Source organism: Ursus americanus, chromosome 6 (genome assembly GCF_024610735.1).
Source record: "Ursus americanus isolate L20-20 chromosome 6, mUrsAme1.1.p, whole genome shotgun sequence".
In the NCBI taxonomy this organism is placed as follows: Eukaryota; Metazoa; Chordata; class Mammalia; order Carnivora; family Ursidae; genus Ursus; species Ursus americanus.
The window spans coordinates 41,196,385-41,222,301 of NC_142132.1; the positions used below are offsets into that span (position 1 = coordinate 41,196,385).

A 25,917-nucleotide genomic window follows, 5' to 3' on the forward strand; every position below is an offset into this window, starting at 1 on the left:
AGCAGCCTTAATATTTTCAACAAAGATGAATATTGTGGGAATTTCTGCTTTGAGAAGTCTTTTTTAAAGTTTCTTAACATGTTTGAAAACATTATCAGTGATTGTTCCTGTCCACTTTCTCAGAATGAATACTGTGTTTTATTGGTCCATGGTTCTGTGACCAATTCTGAGACCAGTGCAGTACCTTTTCAGAAAGAAGTTTATCATTTAAAAGTCAGTTTTGGGGGGCGCCTGGGTGGCTCAGTCAGTTCAGCAGCTGATTCTTGGTTTCAGCTCAGGTGGTGATCTCAGGGTCATGGGATCCAGCCCCACATTGGGCTCTGCACTCAGTGGAGAGTCTGCACTGATTTCTCTCTCTCCCTCTCCCCCTCCCCCCACTCTTGCTCTCTCTCTCTCTCTCTCTCAAATAAATCTTTAAAAAAATTTTTAAATATAAATAGAAGTCAATTTTGGGGGAGAAGTATGGATTGATAATAGCAATTCGTTGATGTAGGAGCAATTTAACTTTCTCTCCCAGCTTGTTCTCCCCCGCCTTCTTCATATTAGAACATTACGCCGAAATTCCATTATTGCTTCTTCCTTCTATCATAGAACTTTCTAAAATTTAAATAAAGTTGATGGACTGTAAATGGAATAGTCTGATACTGACCCTAAATCTTTTGTTTAACTGTAAATAGCAGTACCAAAAAAAAAAAAGTATTTACTGTGTTAACCCGTCGACTTGTTTTTTAAAAGCCAAAATGCAAAAAAGAAACAGTGGGAGGTAGACGGTCTTTGTTCTTGTCTCTGGGGACAGGATGCAGGGGTGGAGGGTGTGGAGGCCGCTGAGGATTGGAGTCAGTGTAGTATCAGTCCGCCGGGCTATAATGGTAGTACTTTGGAGGAAGACTGTAGAAAGTACCGAGACTGTTTAAAAAAGATACAGGCTCTGCCTTCACCAAAAAAAAAAAAAAAAAAAAAAAAAACCACCTGTTTCTGACATACTTCTGCTGTGCCAGATCGACAGCCATCAAAACTTGGGTGACTTGGAATAAATTCTCACACTCCCTAATATTCTTGAAGTGTGAGCGTGTGACCGCATCTGCTCCCACAAGATAAAATGTAGCCTTCATAGATAAATTTAGGATTTAACTCAGTCTGAAAATTCTGTTAAAAGACAGGCAATTAGTAACGTGTTCTTCTCCCTAGCCCTCATCCCTGAGGGTTTTGTTGCTGCTGCTGCTTTTAACCCTCTTTAATTAAATCCAGAACTGGGTTGCCATCATAGAGGCCTTTGAATTTCATGGAAGCCAAATACCTCTGATCCACCCCCTCCTGCAAATACACTAGAGAATGAAGAGCTAGGAGAGTGGTGGAGACCAGTGCATCAGATGGTCATTCAGTCTTCCCCTCACTTGGTTGGAATCCACGTAGCTGGCTGGCTTTGGCAGTAAAAAGCCCATATGCAGAAACACAAACACTGCCCACTCATTATGCAAAGTACACATTGCAGGAATTGGGGCATCAAAAATTGGAGGACAAGTACCAGTATATTAAACTTCAATAAAACTGGCAGTGTTTTAAATTTTAAGTACAAGAAATAAAAATCGAACATGAAATTTCTGGCTTTCAGAGGGAAGAAATGGGGTATATAACTATTGGTAATAATTAAGATTGTTTAAGAAAATTGTTTTTGTCCAATGATGTTAAAGGTGCTGAGGGTTCTGCCAGGCACCAATAAAGACCAAAATAATTAGCTTTTGTATGTTGAAGAATTCCTAGGCAATGGCCTGACATAGGACTTCCAGGATGTTGTGGGGTTTTTCCCCATACATTTTGCATAATGATTAGATTTTCATAATACAAAAAAAAAAAAAAAATAGACCTAGACCTCTAATATCAGCTCAGTGAAGAATATTGATTCATAAATAGCCCATGGTAGCTGTACCTAAGAAACTCCTGTTAAAATAGCTGTATATTATTCAGATATTCAAATAGCGATAACAGTTATCAAATGAAAAATGAAGCGGCTCTGCCCAGGTCTTGCCCATGAAATAACTGAACAGTCTTCCATCCAAAGCTGTTAGCTGAAACTGACCTAGCTATCCCAGCGAGGCAATGTTTTCTCCTTTCCAGAGGCAGAAGTTAATGTAGATTACAGTACTCACTATCAAGACTGAAGCGTTCATGTATGAAACACTACTGCTAAAGGCAGGGCAGGTGTCACCAAGAGCAGAGCCACATCCTGGGAGAGCGCTGAAAGGCAGCAGCACCTGGGAGATCCTGCCTCCCGACAGGTCAACTGGCAAAGCAAGGGGAAACCTAACAGCTAACATTTGTTGAGCTCTCTGTGGACACCAGGCATTTTGCTAAGAGCTTTTCACGCATCATCGCTTTTATTCTTCTTAACAACCTCATGAACACACTGTTGTCCCCGATTTTCAAATGTGGATACTAGGGCTGAAAGGCAAGGTTTTACTAGGGTAACACCTCCTCTGGTAAGGTATACCCCCAGTGAAGTAGCAAGAGTTGGCGTTCAGACTCCTGTCCTCCGACTCCAGCACCCACCTCCTTAATCATTATCGTCTGGGATTTATTCATGTAAAAAAAGAAAAGAAAAGTTGTATCCTAAGCAGTGATTGGGAACCATGTCATGCCCTTAGCACAATGACTCCTAACACTTTGGATCGTTTGAAATGTGTTAAAAGTTATTAGAGGGGGCGCCTGGGTGGCACGGCGGTTAAGCGTCTGCCTTCGGCTCAGGGCGTGATCCCGGCGTTCTGGGATCGAGTCCCACATCGGGCTCCTCCGCTGGGAGCCTGCTTCTTCCTCTTCCACTCCCCCTGCTTGTGTTCCCTCTCTCGCTGGCTGTCTGTATCTCTGTCAAATAAATAAATAAAATCTTTAAAAAAAAAATAAATAAATAAAAGTTATTAGAAGGCCTCCCTATTTCCTAGAGAATGAATGCATATTCCAACATCTGCGCATGTAAAACTCACTCATATATGATATCTTCACAGGTCCGTTTATTCCAGTAAGCCATGAAAGAACATTCTAATGAGAGTTTTCCACTGAAAGGTTTGAAGAGCTGTGGTGCTGAACAGTTTAATATGTCGGCCAGAACTCCTTTCCCTACCAAAGTGTTAATAACATGTATCTTTAAGGGTTTTCAAAGGAATAGTTTTAATATGGCTTTCTTCTGAGTGTCTCTTCCTTAAAAAGTCAGAAGTTAAGGTTTGTCATGAATTGCTATTTCTCCAGATTATTCTCAGAGAAAGTCTGTCAGACCTTTTAACTTTTCTGAATTGCTTCTTGGCTAGAGGAAAACGTGAAAGATGACACAAATGAAAATTACAAAGGTTGTCAGTAATGTGACTCCTTCTGCCATGTATCATTATCATAAATACATGGACATGGGCCTTTAAAAAAAGAAATTTTTTTACATTTGAGCCTTAGGATTTACATGGACTCTCTGTTTTTGTTTTTGTTTTGTTTTTTAACCTGTTACTAAGAGAAACAGCAAGGGAATAATAGTCCAGGGTAAGAGTCCCCATATTTGGGGTGTACTGAATAAGGACTGTGTTCATTATGAGCTATAGATTATATTCCAAATAAATCAATTTTTCCATTATGTGTTAGTTTTCCCTGCAGGCAAGAGCTTTAAACTTTATGCTTAATTAAGGAGCATTCCTTAGCTCATGGGGATTTCTGATAGTTAACCTGTTCATTACAGGCCTTTTAATTCCCTACTCTGTCAGATACTATGCTCTTTGCTGGGGGAACTATCCATAAGAAAGCTTTAACAAAACAAAGCTGACTTTTTTTTCCCTCAAAATGTCTTTTGTTGATTTCCTCAAACTAGAACAGGATCCTAAATCTCTTATGGTATCTGTGTCATTCTCCTTTTGCTTTTAGCTCAGTATTCTATTTCTACATTTTCCCTTCCCAAAACTGGTCAATAAATAACATGATGGAACATACACTCAGCAGTGCGTTGCTACAATAGGAGTTCAAAGAAAATACCAGGGAACCGACAGTTTTGATCTGTAAGCAGGGAGGGCTGGGTAGGAGTCGGATGGGGGAAAGATGATTTTAGACAAAGAGAAATAGAGGGGGTGACTGATTCAACCCAGGCAAGAGTCAGGACTGTGTGATGGGGTCATAGGGACAGACTATGTGTTTGTAAATAGTGGAAAGTGAGGTTTCATGACATGATAAATATTTGTTTGGTCTCTGTGCCTGGCTCCTGACACAGAGCTCCTAAAAATCCTTGTAATTTCCTGAGTGATCGAGGTGCTGAGAGGCTCTTTTGTCCTAATATTTGGTCTTTGACTCCAGTTCCTGACACAGAGCTCCTAAATCCCTTGGAATTTCCTGGGTGATAGAAGCATCTTTTGTTTTAATGAGGCAGCTCTTGGTGGGCTCCTGGATAGCTTCAGGATGGTAGCTGATCACCAGAAAGACTAAGCCATGGTGAGTAGCTTGGAACTTTCAGCCCCATCCCGTGTCCTCCATGGAGGTGAAAGGAATTGGACATTGAGTTAATAGCCATCATGACTACATGAGGAAGCCTTCGTAAAAATCCCTAAACTCCTAAGTTCTGAGAGCTTTCTGGTACAGTACTCCATGTGCCAGGAGGATGGTGCACCTGTTACACAGGGACAGAAGCTCGTATACTTAGGACCTTAAAATAAACCAGTAAACACACGTAAAGTGTTGACTTGAGTTCTGTGAGCCATTCTAGGAAATTAACAAACCTGAGGAGGGAGGTGTGCGAGCCCCCAGTTTGTAACCAAGTTGGACAAAAATATGGGTACTCTGGGCATCCAGTACTTGTGATTAAGATGAAGGCCAGGGGCGCCTGGGTGGCACAGCGGTTAAGCGTCTGCCTTCGGCTCAGGGCGTGATCCCGGTGTTACGGGATCGAGCCCCACATCAGGCTCTTCCGCTATGAGCCTGCTTCTTCCTCTCCCACTCCCCCTGCTTGTGTTCCCTCTCTCGCTGGCTGTCTCTCTCTGTCGAATAAATAAATAATATCTTTAAAAAAATAAAAATAAATAAAATAAAATGAAGGCCAGTCTTGGGGGACTAAGCCCTTAATCAGTGGGGTCTGCACTAACTCCAGGTAGTCAGTGTTGGAATTGAATTGGGTGCGACAGGGGTGCCTGGGTGGTTCAGTCGTTAAGCATCTGCCTTCAGCCCTGGTGATCCCAGGGTCCTGGGATCGAGCCCAGCATTGGGCTCCCTGCTCTGCTGGGGGCCTGCTTCTCCCTCTCCCACTCCCACTACTTGTGTTCCCTCTCTTGCTGGCTGTATCTCTCTCTGTCAAATAAATAAATAAAATCTTTAAAAAAAAATTGTGTGCGACAACCATTTGGTGTCCACAGAAAATGGAAGAGCTGGTTGTTGGTTTGGAAGACCCACACATTTGGTGTCAGAAGTGTGCAAGACAAAACAGCTGTCCCTTAATGCTTACTGGGTAGATAATGATAAATCTGGGAGGGCCCAGAAGGCTAGGCAGCGGAGGAGCTGAGAATGAGATAACTCAAATTTCTAGCCTGAGGAACTGGTAGAAAAAAGGGTGGTATCAGCACCCGGAAAGTGTTATTAGGAAAAAGGACTGGATTTTTAAAATGAGATCAGGTGCAAAATGATCCTTAGGAAAATTGGAAATACAGGCATATAAGTTTTCTGGATCTTAACTCTTGCGAAGTACAGTCGCTCTACGTGTGGTGCCTGTCCATTCCCTGTCTCCCTCTAATTCTCTTCCTGTTCTTAAGATCCATCTCAGATATCACCTAGACTTATTCATAATTTATATGAAACTGGATATCTGTAATTTCGATCCTTTACTCTTTGAACCTTTTTATAACAAGTTATCGTTACGTTCTACTAAATGTTCAATTTTATATTCAACACTTTTACTAGCATCGTTTCCAAGACCTGTTTGGTGGGAAGGTGGGACTAAGTTTACTGCTATTTTCAGAATAAGCAATCTATGAAACCAGTGAACAAGATTCCCCCTTCGTAATGCATAATCTTTCCCCCATCCATTGGGCAGTAAGTTCAATACTTGAGCACAAGACAAAGCTGTATGTTCAAAAGATAGTATGTATTTAAATGCAGAGAAAGGATTGGGAGGAGATATAGATACAGATATATATACTTAAATCACTAAGAATGGCCACCCATAAGGAAAAGACAGGGATTACATAGTGATAGGGGAGATTTCAGTTTTTTTCTGTGTTTAAGTTTTGATGAACACATTCACATATGTGTTATAACTTTTAAATGTTAATGAAAAGAAGAAGTGAAATATTTTCCATTTCATTTCTCCAACATCAGTTAAACATATGCTTCCCAGAACTTACTAAGTTTGTCTCTTCAAAACACTTAAAGATTTTGATAATGGGGCTTGCCTGCCTTCTTACACAGACATGGACACTGTCAAGCAGTTAAAGGTATGATTTTCCTTTGCTCCGAACGAAATGCTCCTTGTAGTGCAGAATGAATTTTTATCTGAGACTTCCCATATTTTCCGTGGTCATTACTTGCTGATGGGTGCTGGTTCCTCACTGCTTCTTGCTCTCCTCTCCTCATTTGTAATTAAGTTATGTGATTCTGTTGCACATTAGAAATTGTATTAAGTGAGAAAAAAGATGTTCTCAGGAGTAAATGGCAAGAGGGTTAGTGCGTGCATTTTAAACGTTCTAAGGTCTTTTTGCTTTCCTGTGAGTTCTGTGCTTGTGGTAGAACTCTTGATTTTCTAAAGAGTGTGAAGATACAGTTGGAAATTGAATTTTTAATAAATCAAGCCCTATTGAAAGATCTTGGTCCAAGTAATTTTTTTTTAATTTTTGAATTTTCATGAATGTTTAGTTAATGATTCATCATAAACAATGGTGACTCAGTTGCTAGGAGCTTTTTTGTCTGTTTTTGGTTTTGAGTCAGCTAGCAAAAGGAAAAAAATTGAAGCTACTCAGTTGTGGTTTTCACTCAGTCTTTCTCAGAGTAAGGAGCTGGTGTGGTTTCTTCATCACTATAGCAACTTCAGCTGATTTTTGCTTTTGATTTTTATTTCTGCTAGAAAAACGTACTGTACACCAGTCATGAGGCTCTTGAGGATAGCAAGGAGTATCTTTGGTCATTAAGTCAAAAGGCAGAGAAATGGTGTGTGCTGTGTAGCATGCAGACGTCTATATGTGGTTAATGTTCTTTCGAAACATCTGGATACCAGGTTGCCCAAAGTAACTGTATGGGAGAGTTAATTACTCTACAGAATGAAAGGTCTGATTTCCAAGCTGTATCACCGACCCTTCCTCCCACCTCTACCAGGTTTGATAAATAATAAACGTTGTCATGGGTGCTGTTTCTTCAGTTTCCTCTGGTGAACTGGAAGTACAAGTTACTCTGTGGGCCAGGGAGAATGTGGTCCTTGATTTTTAGACCCTGTTTCTAAGGACGTGGGTCTGTGGTCCACACCTGTGTAATCACCCAGTTCCCTTTCTAGTTTGGCCAGCCATGGAGGATTCCTGCTTTTCACTGCAACTATGCACCTCCATTATGACACCTGCCAGCTCTGTGTTCAGAGACCCAGTTAATCTCTTCCCAAACACTAGGAATTCTAGTGGCAGCACAGGCTAACAGGTAGTGCTGTAGGACTTCAGGACAGAAAAAAATCATAACTTGCTTTTCTCCGTTTCTGGAATAAAATTTTGGGTCTTTCTGGTTTCTATCCTTGTGCCCCCAGCCAATCACTGCCAGTCCGGCTCACCTTTAGCCTTCTCTGCCATACTTCTCATCCCACAGAAAAGAAGGAAGGGCATAGTTTTAGAAAATGAGAATATTCAGACTGCAGATAAGATAACTTCTTGTTTCATTTTGGCTTAAAACACATGAAGGTGGTTTTCTTGTACGTATGTGTGTATTACCTGTTATTTGGCCTTACTGAACAACTTTGTCTTCAAATTCTGTATTCTTGAAATATCAGACGCATTCAGAAATGCTACGTCTTCCCCCTTTTAGAACTTTGAAGTAGAATGTGTAGGGCCTGTCTTAACTCGAGGTAGTCAGTGTCACATCAAGTGTATGTCACATCACTTTGTCCCTTGCTCACCCCAGTTGTGCTGGTATCTCATAATCCACTGGATTTACAGATAAAGTGGAGAACGACTTCTTTTTTACCATCATACTCTTTAATATCCAGTAGAATGTGGGTAAGAATTTTTAGGTGACAATACGTGTTTAGTAATTACCTTTGGTTTCCAGTCCCATAAGAAGAAAAGCAAGTAGCTTTCCCTTAGGTTTGGGTGAACTCGTGTACTGGGGCTCTTTTGTCTCGAGTATTGGTACAGTACTCAGTATTTTATTTATGGCCCTACTTGGAGAGTTTTTTCCAGACTAACAGTTTAAGTAACCCTGTGCTAGTGTGTCTGCCGCCTTCCAGAAGTAAAAACATTTGTGTATCACTGATTAATTAGAAAGCTTAAAGGAAAGCCTGTTTTCTCTTTAGCCCAGCAGTACCATGTGCGTTGGTTCCTGGGTCCCCCTCTGCCCCCCACCTTATCTGCTCCAAGGCTTATCCCCCTAACTCTTCTGCTCTTCTCCTTAGTGCTTCCCCCCTTGCCTCTCAGTTCACTGGAATCCTTCAGTGGCTCATAACCTGCCGAAAAGGCTGTTGTGAAAGGTCATTTATCGAGCTGCTGCTCTTCTGGCTTGCCGCTCAGCTCTCCAACTGGGTGTGGCTCGGAAAGAAAATTTCACTCTACAAACAAGAATTCCTGGGTTCTGTCCAGCAGAAACATGTTTTTTGTTATACATGTACAGTTTCTGACTCATATCATTCCAGGACTCTGCAGTAAAATAGACATTTTGTTTATACCCTTTTGTACAAGGAGGAGGCCAGTTTCTAATTAGCATCCATGTCTAGAATAATAGGATCCCTCTCAGATTTGTGATTGTCACTCTTCCAAGCTGTTTTTGTTTCCCACTGAATGCATTAGTTAAAAGCACTGGATAAGGGAAAATGACTTTTCCCCTCCCTTAAGAAAGCAAGGAAAATGGTAGCTACCCTTGTGAGCATAGTATTATGTATAGAATTGTCCAGTCACTCTGTGGTCTTGTACCCCTGAAACTAAGGTCTTTTTTTTTTTTTTAAAGAAAGCAAGGGAAGTTAAAATAACTTAGTGACTGCTTGCTTCCACAGGCTCTAAAAGAGCAATGAAAAAAGTGCTTTGTAATAGGAGAAACGCTAATGCTTACCAGCAGACTGTCTTTACTACCTTCATGAATTTATCTTGAGAAGTAATGAAATCAAATTTTATTAAGTTGTTTGTTTAAGCTCCTGTCAGTTTAGACTTTTTAAAACCTAAATTTCTTTACCTGCCACTACTTGGTAATACTTACAATAGCAGTGTTAGTGGCTGAGATGGAAGCCAGGGCCACACGCAGGCACTGCCCTGTGCTGGCTTGATTCGAACCCTGCGCGCAGTGTCAGTGGCCCCCAGGGCAGCAGGCACACACGCCACGGCAGCTGCTGCTGAGCCCAGTTCACCTGGTTAGGAAGGGCCCGACCCTGCACGCGGCCCAGGTCCCTGGCCTAGCACGTTTTCACTGAGTCCTATACATGTTACATGGTAACGGTTTTACTGATTTTAAACACATGTTGTAGTGTTTGAGCAAAATGTTTTGTTTTAAAGAAAATGTTTGGACTTAATATTACTTACAGATTTATTTTGTCTTTTTTTCTGGAGTACTTTTCAGGACCTGGTACTTCTACCTCTTACTAGTTTCTAGCCCTTTTGTAATATATGCAGACTCTTCTGGTGAATTGTTTGGAACTTATAGGCATGTCAGAATTTTTAGTGACCGTGGCTTTTCTGTCTTAACACCTTAGTCAGGAAATACTCATATATTTATTCACGTATTTGAGCGCCTAATACATGCATATGCCATGTTCTATATTAGGTACCAAGAAGTAAAGCAATGAACAAAATAAAGTCTGTCCTCTGTCCTCATGGTGCTAGCTTCCCAGGTGGGGAAGCCCGGACGGTAAACAAATATACAGAAAACCATTTACCATTTAAATGTTAAAACATTTAAATAAGGTAGAGGGGACTAGAGAGTGGGGATGAGGAAGGTGGTTTGTTAAATAATGTGGTCAGGAAGGGCCTCTTGGAGTGAAGAGAGTTTTATCAGAGGCCTGAACGAAAAAGTAAGCAAGCTCTATAGCAAGAGATAGCCTCTAGATCTTCAAAAAAACTGCCATTTCGCTAAGATTTCACTAACACATAAATTTGTTCCAAGATAATCTGAGAACCCATTATATTTAAGATGTGTTTCTAAGAGCTCACTTTTCTAAATGTAATCATTTATCTGATAGGCCAAAGACATGTTCAGCTTTAGAATTTGCTCTTTATGATCGTATATACAACAGATGAAATTCTCTTAAGATGTATCATTTGTGTTTAGATAGATGTTTTCTGAAATATATAAGTAGCCCCCTTTTAAAAATGACTGGGGAAGTTTTCTCAAACTGCCAGTTTATAAGATATTGTATATTTCTTTTTTTTTTTTTTTTAATGATTTTTTATTATATTATGTTAGTCACCATACAGTACATCCCCGGTTTCCGATGTAAGGCTCGATGATTCATTAGTTGTGTATAACACCCAGTGCACCATGCAATACGTGCCCTCCTTACTACCCATCACCGGTCTATCCCATTCCCCCACCCCCCTCCCCTCTGAAGTCCTCAGTTTGTTTCTCATAGTCCATAGTCTCTCATGTTTCATTCCCCCTTCTGTAAGATATTGTATATTTCTATCTGAAAAAGTTTTTTTTTAAATGGCTGCGCTAACGCTTCAGCAAAGCGCGATTGTTTTTTTTTTTTAAGATTTTATTTATTTATTTGACAGAGAGAGAGACAGCCAGCGAGAGAGGGAACACAGGCAGGGGGAGTGGGAGAGGAAGAAGCAGGCTCCCAGTGGAGGAGCCTGATGTGGGGCTCGATCCCAGGGCCGCGGCATCACGCCCTGAGCCAAAGGCAGACGCTTAACAACTGAGCCACCCAGGCGCCCCGACTGAGCCACCCAGGCGCCCCTGAAAAAGTTTTATTCCCAAAATTCTTCTTTAAGAGATGTCCCTGAGGCCCCCCCATTACTGTAACTCTCAGTGGAAGCTGGACCGTGCTTCATTCAGGAATCCTTCATCACTCACAAACACACACAGTGCCAGGGAGCCCCCATAGCATGCAAACATCAACCTCACTCTGGCCTTCTTCCTTGGGGTTCAGAAGCAATGAATTACAGAGGATATAGGTGGCTTCACGCTGCAAAACTCAGGAGGGTGAGTGTCCAGGACCCCCAAAACCAAAGTCGTGGGCATACACACTTTCCACGTCCCCACTACCAAACTTAATCACTTGAGTGTACAGAGACATTAAGACACAGTCGTCTGTCACTTGGCCGCCTCCCATCCTTGCCAAAAGAGCAGAGGGGATGGCTGAGAAATGACTGTCCGCTTCTCATCTCTTGGTTGACAGGCTAGCAGTAGGTGAAGGGAGAAGAGATGAGGATCTCTGGGTACACTTGTCTGAAGCCAGAACCTCAAGACATCTGATACTAAGTTGAATCTGTTGAATCTGTTGACTAACCATTTGGTCCTATTTATATTGCTATCAGAAAGCAAAATTTTTTTAACTCCCAGCTACTAAATCACCTAAGCCAAAAAGTAAAAGAAAAAAAGCCTTCACTGAATTAGTTGCCTTCCTAAGAGCATAAAAAAATTCATTTGAAGGTAGTTTATGTCTTGCGAAGTCATGGTTCCTGCTGGATGGTACTGGGCTGTAAGTCCCTCAAGGACAGGACTATGGCTCATCTCTTCATCTCCAGGAACCCTGCTTGATGCTCTTATCCGCTTCTACCAGAGTGCAAAGTCTGCACTCTGGTGCCAGGCTTTTTCTCTTAACTATCAGAATTCTTAAAAATCAAATTCAGTCTCATCCTGTAGCCCTTGTTAGGTGTCTAATTAGCAGGTTTTCCTTGACTTTGTATCACAAGCTACTTTAAGTGTTCTTGGATATAACCAAGGTGTAAATGCAAAAAGTGCACATTTCAGTTTCTAGCACTTTCTCTTTTCACCATGCGGCAGGATGTTCTAAATATGTCCCCTTCTTTCTCACCCCCCCCCCCCGCAGGTATCCGCTACAGCACTGATGTGAGTGTGGATGAAGTGAAGGCTCTGGCTTCTCTGATGACATACAAGTGTGCAGTGGTTGGTAAGTGATCTCCTTTGTTGCTACCTGATAACGCTTTGGGGAAATATGTTTACATACCAGGTTACTTGTAGGATGTTATTTAAGTTGCACAGTTTAATGCTTACATCATTTTTCAGTCAGTCTTAAGATTTAGTCTTTCTTTTTTTTTTAATGAAAAACTTTTTATAGGAACTACTTGGATTTTCTTTAAGTGTAGATCTTTTTTTAAATCCTTTTCCATGCTCTGTAAATAAGACCAAATCATAGTAGAAGGAAATTAAATACATTTTTTCTCTTAGAAGTAGTAAAGCCCACTGATTAAATAGGCATCATAACTTGCCTAGCCTTATCATTTCTGTTCCACTAGAATGTTAGTTCAGGTACATTTTAGAAGAGATCAATGTGGGTTTATTTCTTGAATTTTCTGAAATTAAAGCTTAAAGTGTCATATTTGAATTATTGTAATATTGCCTAGTACTTTCTGCCTCTTGAATTTTTTTGTCCTTTGTATGGAATAACAACTTGCAGCCTTCTCTTTCAGATGTGCCATTTGGGGGTGCCAAGGCTGGTGTTAAGATCAATCCCAAGAACTATACTGTAAGTATCAAAATGACATTTGTGCACATGGGGCACTACCAAAGGACTTGAAATTACGGGGTTTCTGTGTGTCCCCCATACCAATGAGAGTAATGGCCTCTATTGCTTTTTAAAGGAATGGAAAAACAAGTAAATAATTAACTCACTGAGTGTGGTGCCATATAAAGGTCACCTGCTTAACATCAATGTCCTTTCTCATTTTTACGCTTGGCTAAAAGGTAATTAATACCTTCGTATTCTTACGCATTTATATCCATGTTATATATTCTATAATATAAATATAATATGCTCTATATACATTTAACATGTTACTGTGATCTGAGGTTTTTTTGTTTTTTGTTTTTAAGATTTATATGAGATAGAGAGATTGAGATAATGAGTGGGGGGAGGGGCAGAGGGAAAAGCAGGCTCCTTGCTAAGCAGGGAGCCCAACATGGGACTGGATCCCAGGACGAGGCAGCCCCTTAACCAACTTGACCCACCAGGGTGCCCTGATCTGAGATTTTTATGTTGGGATCTCAAGGTCTAGTGAAAAATATCTTAATTCAGTAAACATTTTATTGTTTATCCTATCAATTCCATGTTAATTTAAGCTAGCCATTACTATGCTTTACAACACTGAATTAACATGTTACAAACGTAATACATACGTGATTTCATTCTTTTTAAAATTAGCCATTTAAATCATAGGGTCCTGTATTAATACAAAGAGAACAGGAACTGGGATTTGAGCCCCAGTTCTACTATCTGTTATTTGTATAACCTAATTTCTGATCTGTCATTCTCTTCTCTTCAAACTGGAAATGCCTGCTTTATGAGTTAAAGGATTACACAAGAAGATAATGAAGATGTCCTATAAATAGAAAATATGATGCAACTATTACTTATCTCCACCAATGGTCTTCTATCCAAAACATTTGTCTCCTTGTTGTTTTGTTTTCCTTTTTTTCCTTTATAGGATAATGAATTGGAAAAGATCACAAGGAGGTTTACCATGGAACTGGCAAAGAAGGGCTTCATTGGTATGTGTTACCTTGTAGGCTTGTGCATAGAGTAGGAACATCTAAAAAGCAACTTGTCTTAAGTTAAACTCCTGTTTTTATCTGTATGTACCTGGGTGAAATGGCCCCTTTACTTTGAGAAACTGGATTCTGTGATAACTGTGGTGGATGTATGTGGGCCTGTTTTTGATATGTCTCTAATAGAAAAGTTTAAGTTCTCAGTATGCAGTGTGGATACCAGGGGGATGGATGGCTTCCACCTCGTCTCCTTGTATAATCACTATTGTGATGTCCCAGAAGGATTTTAGGAACTAAATAATACCTGTGTTATAAACATTTTTTAATGTGTAAAAAAATCACCTTTGCAATAGTCATCCTGTTGTGAAAGCAGTGAGAAATCTGATGCCTTTTGGAATTAGAGCCTAAAGCAGGCTGCCCCTGCTGGGAGGTGAGGTCGCTCACAGGGGTGGCTCACTCTGCCCTCTCTGGCTGGTTTTGAGGATTCCCGGGGCTCCTGATGTTTGTCACGAGGCCCTTTGGCTAAACACTACATTTCTGAGGCCGCTGATCTTCATTGGCTTGATGTTTTTGTATCATCTGTCATCTCTGTCGTGTGTTCTTTCATGTAAGATGTGAATATTCTTTGCTCTGATTATGAATATTCGTCATTTAATCTTTTAATTTTTCCAGCAAATTGAGTCTGTATTTCTTCTGTTGTTCTAGAAGGATTCTAATTTGTTTTAATAACATTAAAGTATGTAACAGAATGTCTGCCCTTGTAACATAAAGAAGACTGACTAAAGTAAGAAAGAAAAAAATCTACTTTTTCTGTATTCTTCCCTCTGTGTTTTTCTTCCCCAACATTCTCCCCACCATTGACAGGTTCCTCTGAGCTTAAGATATCCTTATTTTGAAATTTGCCCTCTTCTTAGGAAAAAAAGAGCATGAAATATACGGAAATAAATATAAGGAACATGAGAACTTTACCAGATTTGGACTGTCGTTCATCATTTAAAAGGCATTTGGATTCCTGGCATGTGGCCGCCTCAGCACTGCTGTGAACTTGTCCTGTCACTGAACAGGGCAGCGCTGGGGAAGTGACTGCCTTCGTCACAGAAATGCCTCCAGCCTCCGAGGCTGGTGAACTGCAGCCGTGTTCGGCCTACTGACGGCCTTCATAATTTTTATATCATATTTCCTCTTAGCTTAAATTGCAACGTGTTAATAGTCGTGAGTGGTTTCAGACTTAATTCAGTAGTATTTACTGCCCATATCTAGACTATCACCAGCTTCATTCTCTCCAGATTGACAAGTGCCTCAGGATTTCCAAAGGTTGAAAGTGATTCATCGAAACAATGAAAGCTTAAGTACTGCAATTTGGCTTCTTTTCTGAAGCAAAAAAGCCGCATTGACTCACAATGCAGCTCACCTGCCACCTGGGCTCAGAAAGCTTTGTAGCGTGGCAATGGGGGGGAGGGGTGCTCTCTCTCCCTCCAGGGCACAGAACTGGTCCTAGCAAACCTCTGCGGCTGAGGTCGCCTGTCCCTTACGTGGGGACTTCTCTTCCCGCAGTTTCAGAATTTGAGTTCCACTTGGGGCTGAGTCCTGGCCCCTCACCTTGTGTGCGCGTAGGAGGAGCTTTTCAGTTGCTGCCAGGAAGTCATCCCCGCCTCTGACAGGGATTGCCATGGCTCCACAGACCAGTCTGGCCAGTGCTCCAGTCCCTCCACACTGAATGTCCTTCCATTTGTTTCCAGCTCTTGTCATTTCCTTCAGTGATGGTCTGTAGTCTTATATCACTTCTGTTACGTGTATTCATAAGTACCTTTTTTAATGCTATTCTAAGGGATATTGGTCTGTAGTACTCTTTTCTTGTGAGGCCCTTGACATCAGGGTAATACTGGCCTCAGAATGAGTTAGGAAGTGTTCTCTCTGCTTGTGTCTTGTTTTTTTTTTTTTGTTTTTTTTTTTATTTGTGAAACATTGGTGTTCATTCTGTTGCGTGAGTTTAGATACCACCTTCGTAAACTGTAAAGTTCCCTTACAGTAATCCAGTGTGTCCATCTTTTTAATCCCCCCCCCACATGCACCAAAACTGGCGTTTCAGCTCCACCCTGTGCTCGTGTCTGTTAAAGCAGCTGTGCTCTTGAGCCACTTCATCTTTTTATGCTAGTGCGGGATGGAGTGATGGCATTTAGCTCTCCTGGGGTTAGGTACCTGTTGTACAAAGTATGCACTTCCAGGCTTGTTCTCTGTAAGGTATCTGAGAATTTGTCTGTAATTCAGGATTTACTTCTAATCCGAGCACCCCTGGATTTTGTGTGGAGGAGAAAACTCACTAAGCCTAATAGTATTTCGGATTTGGGTAGGGAGAGCTGTCTCACCTTAGGCTGTCTAGATGAATTGAGGTTTTTGAGAAGCAATTTATCGTACATTTCCGATTCACAAACTGTACCTCAAACTTGCCCCTCACCAGTGTCCCCCCTCCAATTGCTGTTCTCCAGTTGGAATTGTGATTTGACGCAGCAAGCTTACTTGATATTTGTTACTGCCAAAAAAAATTTTCATAGTTGCCTCTGGAAGGATTCAGAAGCAATTTGTCATTTATACCTTGGGAGAAAAGCAGTATGATCAAACAAATCTTTACGTACATCTCTGAAGTCTGTTGCTCTCAAGGAATGGACATTGTGAGCAAATGGAAACAGTAGAGCCCTTTTGTCAGATGGTGAGGCTAGGATGGAGCATTAGTCCTTCCAAGGAGAGGAGAGTTATATGGGGGAGAGTGGTTTGGGGAAGTCAGGCTTCATGAAATTTAGAAGCCGCCTAAGGGAAAGTGTGCTGGGACACAGGAGAATGAGAGATGAGCTGGGGGGTGCAGGGGTGTGAAAAGCAAGCTTGACCATTTTTAAGTTACCTTAGACGAGTTATGTATCCATTGCATCACAGCCTGTGCAGAGAAACACAGCACCTTGGACCTGGGCCCCAAAGTGTAGGAAAATATTAAAACGTACCTTACTCTGGGCATCTGGGTGGCTCAGTTGGTTAAGCATCTGCCTTCCGCTCAGATCATGGTCCCTGCTCAGCAGGGAGTCTGCTTCTCCCTCTGCTCCTCTCCCCCCCTCACCCCTGCTTGTGCTCGTTCTCTCAAATAAATAAATAAATCTTTAAAAAATAAAATAAAATGTACCTTGCTCAGTTGGTTAAAAAGTAAGAAAATACACAACTCAAGTACAGCCCTTAGAAAGAACCTTATTTGGGAAACTTCATAGCTGAACCATTTTTAAAGTTGTGTTTTTCTGTTTATAAAGGTAATGAGTTTGTGTTAGGCAACTGAAACAATATAGAAAGCTATAAACAAGGCCGAAATGGAAACCTAGTGAGCGGGTGTGAGGTATCCGTATCCTTCCAAACTTCTGCACACATACTGTATATACACATGGAAATAGGCACACAGATACTATACGGGGGTCTGGGGCTAGAGAGAGAGAGTTTTATGTAAATGGGAACGTACTCTACATGCTAAACAAAACCTGCTTTTTTCCACATAAGGTGTTTTGGTGAGGCTTACAGGCTTTTTAATGGTTGCATAGTATTTCTTTATGTAGATAGAGCATATTTTATTTAATTGACCCACTAAATAAGTTGTTTTGATTCTTACTGTTCTCATAGGCATATTTCTGTGTATTCCTCCCTTGACAGATTTGAGTGGGCATCATTTCACATATTTTTACCTGAGATCTCAGTGTGACCATCGGTATTAGTGCATTTGTTGCTGCCTGTGGACTAACTTACTATCCTCAAACTTTCTAATTTGGTGTGATTTGAGGAATTGAGAGCCGAGGCCTAAAACTTGATGTACATTGAGTAAGCTTTGAATAACAGGTCAAAGCACGGGTGAAAGTCCTACGGGGCTTAACACAATTGCTTCAGCAATGTGTGTTTTTTCTTTTTCCACTTGGTGGGCTTACACCCCCAGTAAGCGGTATGTTTCTGTGCTAGCTCATACACAGACACTCCCTAACCACAGCAGGCATGCTTACGTAGGGCAAGATGGTACTGTTCTCTTTAATTGCAGTTCAAGGAACTGAGGTCAAGAGGAGTACACTGATTTGCTTACGCTCACATATTCAGAAGTCCAATTGAGTGGCTTATGTGTGTTATGCAAAGCTAACTCCAAACATGCAGCAAGGAAACGCCAGAGGGAGGAATTACCACGTAACACCGCGTGTGAATAAATTTTGTAGTGAAACATTTAACGATTATTTCTGTGACTTTGTGTAGTTACCCAGATGAAATCTGAAGTTTTCTAACCACGGTAGCATTGTTATTGTAGAAAATTACAAGAATCTGTGTGTTTGAGATAGTGGATCTTAAAAGCTGGTATGATGCCCTTTCCTTGTGCCCCCAGGTCCTGGCATTGACGTGCCTGCCCCAGACATGAGCACGGGCGAGCGGGAGATGTCCTGGATTGCTGACACCTATGCCAGCACCATAGGGCACTATGTGAGTACCCGCCAGAAGCCCTGAGGGCTTCATGTGCTATCTATAAGAAATAGCAAACTGATTGTATGTGGACGGAGAATTTGCTGGGTTCTCCTCCTCCCCCTTAATTGTATCTTGATTTGCATGTTATTTTACTTCTGTCTCTCTTGTCACAAACCATAAATGTAGTGAACATGGACTGAGCTTTCACTTACATGCTACGCGTCCCGAAAGCTGGGGATGGGACCTCAGAAATGGCAGGGCAGGACATGGTGCAAGACACTAGAAGGGAAATAAAGAAGCATTCAATTCTGACTTCCCTCAAAGAGCTTTCATTTAAAGAGGAATTAGGACACATAAGCAGATAAGGAATGGAGATGGGGTAATACAAGGATGGAGTTACATCTCTGAAGGAAGACTTCCTGGATGAGGTATCTGGGCTACACCTGGAAAATGGGTATTTAAACATGGAGATTGGGGGGGGAGGTTGCGGGTAGGAGGAGACACAGTGTGGAGGTCAGATTGCCTGGAGATGAGGCCTATTTTGAAGCATAATAGAAGAGTGAAGAAATAAGTGAACCAAGACAAAAATAAGCCCTAGTTTTTTGTTTTGTTGGCCAGTGAGAGGGGAGGCTCTGGTGCTGACCCTCTCAAGGGAGACTGGGCTGGTGCTGTTAGGCTGTACTGGAGCCCAGGGATTGTGGGGGCTGGGAGAGCGCTGGTGTTAGCAAGGAAATGCGCGTTAGCAAGGAAAAGAACCGGGAGGACTCGAGTCTGGGGAACCAAGCAGAAGTAGTGCCACTAATACAGAACGCAAGAAGGAATCCATTCTTGGAACGGATGGAACCTTGAAAAACATTTAAGGGGTAGGAAGAGAAAGAGAGTTGAAAATATATTTATTAAAAATGTATATGCAGGGGGCGCCTGGGTGGCACAGCGGTTAAGCGTCTGCCTTCGGCTCAGGGCGTGATCCCGGCGTTATGGGGTCAAGCCCCACATCAGGCTCCTCCTCTATGAGCCTGCTTCTTCCTCTCCCACTCCCCCTGCTTGTGTTCCCTCTCTCGCTGGCTGTCTCTATCTCTGTCGAATAAATAAATAAAATCTTAAAAAAAAAAAAAGTTTAAAAAAAAATGTATATGCAGAGTGCCTCTGCCAAACAAGCAAGGTATTCAGTGCGGTTGGGGTAAATGGGAGCAGGGGGAATTCTGATGCTGGGGCAAGGCGTAACAGGGCCTGGCCAAGCCTTCACAGGTGAAGTCAGAAAAGAACTCCTTGAAGGAGTAAGCTTCTGGTGTGTACTCTGAACGACAAATAGGATGAACTGGGGAAGGGTCAGGGGTTCGAGTGTTGTTGGAGGCCGAAGGAACCACTGGGTAAAGTTCTGGGGTGCAGAAGAGGTGAACTTGAGACTAAGGGAAGACTGTGGTAGCCAGAGTGGAAAGCAAGAGAGTAGAGCCTAAGAGAGGCCAGTTAGAAGAGGGTCAGACCAGATCATGCCCCTGTGAGTGACAGTGAAGACTTCGGTCTTTGTCCTGAAAACAGAAGGGCGCCGGTGGGGTGCTAGCTGGGAGCACATGTGAGGCATTTTGAGCTTCACTGTGTATGGCGGGGAACGGGACTGCTGGGGCCAGGAGTCCGTGCAGGAGCCCAGAAGAGAGGGGATCCTGGCCTGCCCTGGAGCTGGAGAGAAGTGCGCAGATTGAAGAGTGATACACAGGGCAGGCATTCAGTTGCAGAAGAACCAGAAGCACTGAGCTCCACGTGATGTTGAGGGAGGGTTTCCGGTCAGGACAAGTTGGGCAGTTAGATCCTCTGTGGGACTGCAAGGGGAGCCAGGCTGCAGGGAGGTGTTGAGGGAGGGAAATAGGGCATGAAGAGTAGCCTTCACTGAGAAAAACGGCACTGGACAGCAGAATGAGAACTTGAAAGGTGGCTGTTGCCCAAAGAGAAAGATTATTGTTGTTGTTGTTGCTGATGGTAGCAAGTTGACTGGCTGTGGGCCCCAGATTCATCCGCAAGAGACGATGCGAGAAAGATACAGTAGAGGTAGCAGAGCCTTCCAAGGGAGTAAAGGCCTCATGAATTCTCCTTTAAAGGGCCCGAGTGGAGGGGCGCCTGGGTGGTGCATTCAGTTAAGCATCTGACTCTTGGTTTCGGCTCAGAGCATGATCTCAGGGTCTTGAGATCAAGCCCCACATCACACTCCAGGCTCTGTGCAGAGTCTGCTTGAGATTCGCCCCCGTCTCTTTATGTCTGTCAAGTAAATAAATAAAATCTTTTTTTTTAAGGGGGGGGGCTAGTGGAAAGATGCGCCTTGGGGAAGAGGAGAACTATTCCCCCCCAGAGGAGGAAGGGGGCCGCAGCAGGCAGTGGGAGGGACTCACACGTTAGCCTGAGGTCCTGACAGGTTGCAGTCTGTGGTTGGGAGCGTGAGCCTGGATTTGGAACTGGCTCCCTCACACACCAGCTCCGTGACCTGTGGCAGGTGCCTTCAGCTCTCTGGGCCTCCGTCTGCTTGTTATGAAAGATGACAAAAGTAATAGCAGCTAATGAGGATTAATTGAATAGTAGTGTAATGCACTTAGAATAGTACCCACGCCTTAGTAAAACACACAAAACAATAAGTATTCATAAGTATTATATCAGGTAAATTGCATAAATTCCCTGAAATAAAACAAGAGCCGTATGAGACGCTTCAAAGAATTTTGGTTTTAACTGCCATTCCCCAAAATGATGCTTTTTCCATGTCAGCTTTTGATATTAAATGAGCTCTGGATATGCTCTCTCGTTCTGTTTAAGCAAGACACTAGACGGCATAGTGCAAAGTGGTAGGCAGTGTATTCATTATTCATAGCTTATTCCCAGAGGTGACCACAAAAGAAAGTTTTGTGAGGCACAGCCAGCTAAACCTTGGCAAAATACTTCCCTTCTTAAAGTGATAGGAAATCCAAAATCAGGGCCTAAGGTAAGGAAGTCACGGTTTTTCTTACTTAATTTCCAGATGTACAGCTAAACATGCTTCACCATTTGTCTAATCCTGCCCAGAAGTGCAGGCCTTGGAGGGAGGGCGTGTTGTCATGGGGCTGCTGGGACAGTTAGGTGTGCTGGGGAGGAGGGCGGCTGGCACCGGGCCCGACCTCAGACGGGATTGTCAGCAGCTCCAGCATTCGCATTTGCACTACACTGTGTAAAAGCATTTGGCACTAGGTTCGTAATTCTGGGTTCTCAGTGTTAATTATTCATGAAGGGGAACTGTGGGAAAACTACTGATTTCTGTAAATCACTTTACCAGACTGCTTTCTTTTATTTTTTAACTCTTTTTTTTGTTGTTGGCAGTCTAGAGCCAATACAATTCTAAGTTCTCTAAAAATAAACAGTACAGATAAAGACCAGGTTACTTTTTAACTCACCCAGCTACAACATCTGTTGGAGGGTAGGGACTATGGTGTGGGGTAAAGCCTTCCATCTTGCTTGCCATGCGTAGCGGATTGCCCTGCAAGTTTAGTAGTCCGTACTTTATCCACAAATTTAAAACACTTCTTCTTTTTACGTTGATTTCCTATGTATATGAGGACCATGTAGTTTCTCCTGCCCCACTCATCAGTCTGTTGGTTGCTACAGTTTATGGTATATCTGATGTATGTTGGAAGGGAAGCTCTCCCAAGCCCTTGTTTTTTCTGATGATAGTTGTTCCTGAACAAAAATATACTGTCAGTTCGCAGAGTGCAGGAGGATGGGTGGTGAAGACTGTTACTCTCCCTGCCTCCCAGAGCTGACTGCTGCTTCCAGGAGCCTCTCTGTCTCGCCCACGTGTACCTCTTTGTTTTCCTAATTCAAATGATAACCATACTAAATACACAAAAAATTTGAATTCCTAGAAGTAGAATCTTTGGATCAATGGGTATTTTTATTTTGGTGGGCATTCCAGAATGCCCTACAAACCCGTTAGTTATATTATCTTTTTTTGTTTTAATTTCTTGAATACTTTTGTTAATCCATTCTTTTAGGTGAAGCTGAATATTATCTTTTAAGTGGCATTTTATTGAATTTGTAGATTAATTTGGTGGAAGAGTATCTTTACAACATTGAGTCTGACCAGGACTACCATAATGCCTCTTCCTGCTAGGCTGTGTTTGGTGACGTGCTCAGGTTTTATGGTAATTTTTTAAGAGACATGTGAGATATGTATCCGACTTAATAGGGCTTAAATACTTTGGAAGGAATAATAGTTGTAAGCAGAGCTATCTCTACTTTTGTGATACTGTTTTTTGTACTAACGATGTAAGTTCTTAAAACCTTGTTTCTCCCTTTAGAAAATATAGTCTATTTTTTTTTTAAAGATTTTATTTATTTGAGAGAGAGAGCAAGCAAGCACAAGCAGGGGGAGGGGCAGAGGGAGAAAGAGAAGCAGGGATCCCGATGTGGGGCTCGATCCCAGGACCCTGAGATCATGACCTGAGCCGAAGGCAGATGCTTAACCGACTGAGCCACCCAGGAGCCCCATGAAAATATGGTCTGTTTTATTATATATTTCTAGGAACAGAAATTGAAAAAGCGAGGCTTCTCCCTATTGGTGAAAGTGTACCCATAAGCACACATGTAGTCCTCATGAGCAAATTAGTTAAACAAAAACGTGAAGTTTGGACTTTTCTCTTGCAGGATATTAATGCCCATGCCTGTGTTACTGGTAAGCCCATCAGTCAGGGCGGGATCCATGGGCGGATCTCTGCTACCGGCCGGGGAGTCTTCCATGGGATTGAAAATTTCATCAACGAAGCTTCTTACATGAGTATTTTAGGAATGACACCAGGGTTTGGAGATAAAACGTTTGTTGTTCAGGTAAAAATGTTCGCTGTCTTAAAGAATAACTGATAAACATAAAATAGGTTTTTCAGTGTTTTTAGATTTGCAGTTTTTAAAATGTCATTCTTTAAATCTCTTAAGTGTTAGAGTGGATGTTTCCAGAATAATACACTCTTTAATCTTTGAATCTTTGTATGATTCATGTGACTAGAACTACTTTAAGTATCTTGCAAATACATACAAAGCTATCACCAACTTCTTTTGGTCAGTATTTAAATTGAAATTTTTTTCACAAGGGGATATGTTTGCACAATGATCCAGATTTCAACTTGCAGGAAGAATTTGCCTGGTGTTTGGTTATTTTACTGAGAGGAATCTAAATTAAGTTGACTGCTACTTTAAAATAGACTAGAATTCGTATTCCTCCCAGTTAGTGACTTTAATGTTTTTACAACCATAAGACATCTGGTCATCAGGGACTAAGGACTTGTGCAGTGTGACTGACACTACCGCCATTCCTTTATAAGCCAACAAGGCTGCACCAAACTAAACTTCTTCACAGGTATCAGAGGATTGGGCTCCACATCCTTAAAGAAAAACTGATTGCTGAAGAGAAGCCTCTTATACGTTGTTTCTTGTGGCAAAAGGATTTTGAGAATGACTTTTTTTTTTTTTTAAAGATTTTATTTATTTATTTGACAGAGATAGAGACAGCCAGCGAGAGAGGGAACACAGGCAGGGGGAGTGGGAGAGGAAGAAGCAGGCTCATAGCAGAGGAGCCTGATGTAGGGCTCGATCCCATAACGCCGGGATCACGCCCCGAGCCGAAGGCAGACGCTTAACCGCGGTGCCACCCAGGTGCCCCTGAGAATGACTTCTAAACTAATAGAATATGTCTTGGTCAGAATATGACTCTTACCATCTGTCTAGGATTTGGGTTTTTGTGTCATGTATAATTGTTCTTTATAGGGATTTGGTAATGTGGGCCTGCACTCTATGAGATATTTACATCGTTTTGGTGCTAAATGTATTGGTGTTGGTGAATCTGATGGGAGCATATGGAATCCAGATGGTATTGACCCAAAGGAACTGGAAGACTTCAAATTGGTATGTTAACCTAATATCCGAACAGTCTGACTACCCTGAATATTATAAAGTTGAAATAAGTCTTATTAAAATCTATTTCCATTGTTTACTTTTCAAAATGCAGCCCAAAGAGCTTGTATCTTCATATCATGGGCGCTAATCATAATCATTGAAACTGCGGTACAGCCATTAATTCTGACTTCTCGATCAATTGCAGCAACATGGATCAATCCTGGGCTTCCCCAAGGCAAAGCCCTATGAAGGGAGCATCTTGGAAGCCGACTGTGACATCCTGATCCCTGCTGCCAGTGAGAAGCAGCTGACCAAGTCCAATGCACCCAGAGTCAAAGCCAAGGTGAGAGCCTGATGGAACCAGGGCCTTACCAATGTGCAATGACCCTGAGCATGAGAGAAGAGCTCTAAATCGGCTTTCCTCTTTTTTCTCTTTCGTTGCTTTATTGGGCTATAATTCACATACCACACAATTCACCCAAGTGTAAAATGAAATGGCTTTTTGTATATACACAGAGCTGTGCTGCCACCTGAGGAAACCATGTGTTTCCTCTTAAACCAAACTTCCAAAAAACAGTTAGGGAAATTAGAAAGATGAAAAGTAGTTTTATACACTTTATTTATAGAACAAAATAACTCATATTAATTAGACTTAAACTAGAGTTCTGCCCATACAAACACATCTCTTACACCCAGTGGAGGGATTCGATGGTGTTGCTGGCATTTCTGTACGTCCTGCCTGTCTTGCAGATCATTGCTGAGGGTGCCAATGGGCCGACAACTCCAGAGGCTGATAAGATCTTCCTGGAGAGGAACATCATGGTGATTCCAGTAAGTCATCTGTTCACCAGGTTTTGTATGTGCTCGGAATCGTAACTGTCTTCTGTGACGAATTGGGGAGAGAAAGGGATCATTCTTAAATTTTCAAAGCTGTAATGAATTCTTCATCTGTATTTTGCTTTTAAGAAAATAAAGTAAAAGGCTGGTTAGTGTAAAAAGCCTGTCAGTTTCCACTTGGACCTGAACCTTCCAGCTTCAGGCTCTTGAGTATTTAGCCTGCGTAAGAATCCAGTTCTATAAATAATGTCTGTTGTGCTAGAAGTATGAGTTCTAGCTTAAACTCTAAGCTTTTCCATAATTTCTAACCTTGTGCATTTCAAATGTCCCTTGCTGCTTTACTCAGAAAGCTCATAGGAAAAATGTGTGCTTGGGTTATGGGTGGGTAAGCATGGGGTCTATACCAGAAGATGATTTGCAAGTGGAGATGAATGTGGATTTGTGATGCGTTTAAACTTCTGTTGAAAGCACTTAAGAAATTTCAATTTAACTGAAACAGACTGCCCTTAGATAGTAGGAGAAGGGATGCTGATCTTCTCGTGAGGCACGCTGCGGACAGTCCAGCAGTTGGTAGACCAGCAGTTTTGTCTAAAAGACTTTTTTTGGTGGAGAAGACACTCTAACCAAAGTCGCTCAAATGCTTTTTGGTTAATAAACAAAAAAGTTTTTTTTTTTTTTTCAAAACGGAGAGAACCTCACCTGGATTGGAAAGGATGTTTGTTAAATTTCAGTGTGAAATTCCTAATACAATCTAAGACATATTTGGGAGGTTGAAAGCCTAATCTGCTTTGATATTAAAATGAAGCTCTGATGGTCATTGAAAGCATTTACTAAAACCATCATCCTCATTGCTTTGATGTCTTC

General features: G+C 41.9%; 1 protein-coding gene across 1 annotated transcript in view; it reads left to right on the plus strand.

Moving 5' to 3' along the window:
- GLUD1 (glutamate dehydrogenase 1) overlaps window positions 1-25,917 on the plus strand; it is a 36,603-nt gene that overhangs the window by 3,449 nt on the left and 7,237 nt on the right. Inside the window, exons 2-9 of the mRNA XM_045783640.2 lie at window positions 12,176-12,256; window positions 12,777-12,832; window positions 13,791-13,854; window positions 18,242-18,336; window positions 22,975-23,154; window positions 24,088-24,225; window positions 24,422-24,559; window positions 24,967-25,047. Coding sequence (XP_045639596.2) covers window positions 12,176-12,256; window positions 12,777-12,832; window positions 13,791-13,854; window positions 18,242-18,336; window positions 22,975-23,154; window positions 24,088-24,225; window positions 24,422-24,559; window positions 24,967-25,047 — 833 coding nt within the window. The remainder of the gene's footprint in view (window positions 1-12,175; window positions 12,257-12,776; window positions 12,833-13,790; window positions 13,855-18,241; window positions 18,337-22,974; window positions 23,155-24,087; window positions 24,226-24,421; window positions 24,560-24,966; window positions 25,048-25,917) is intronic.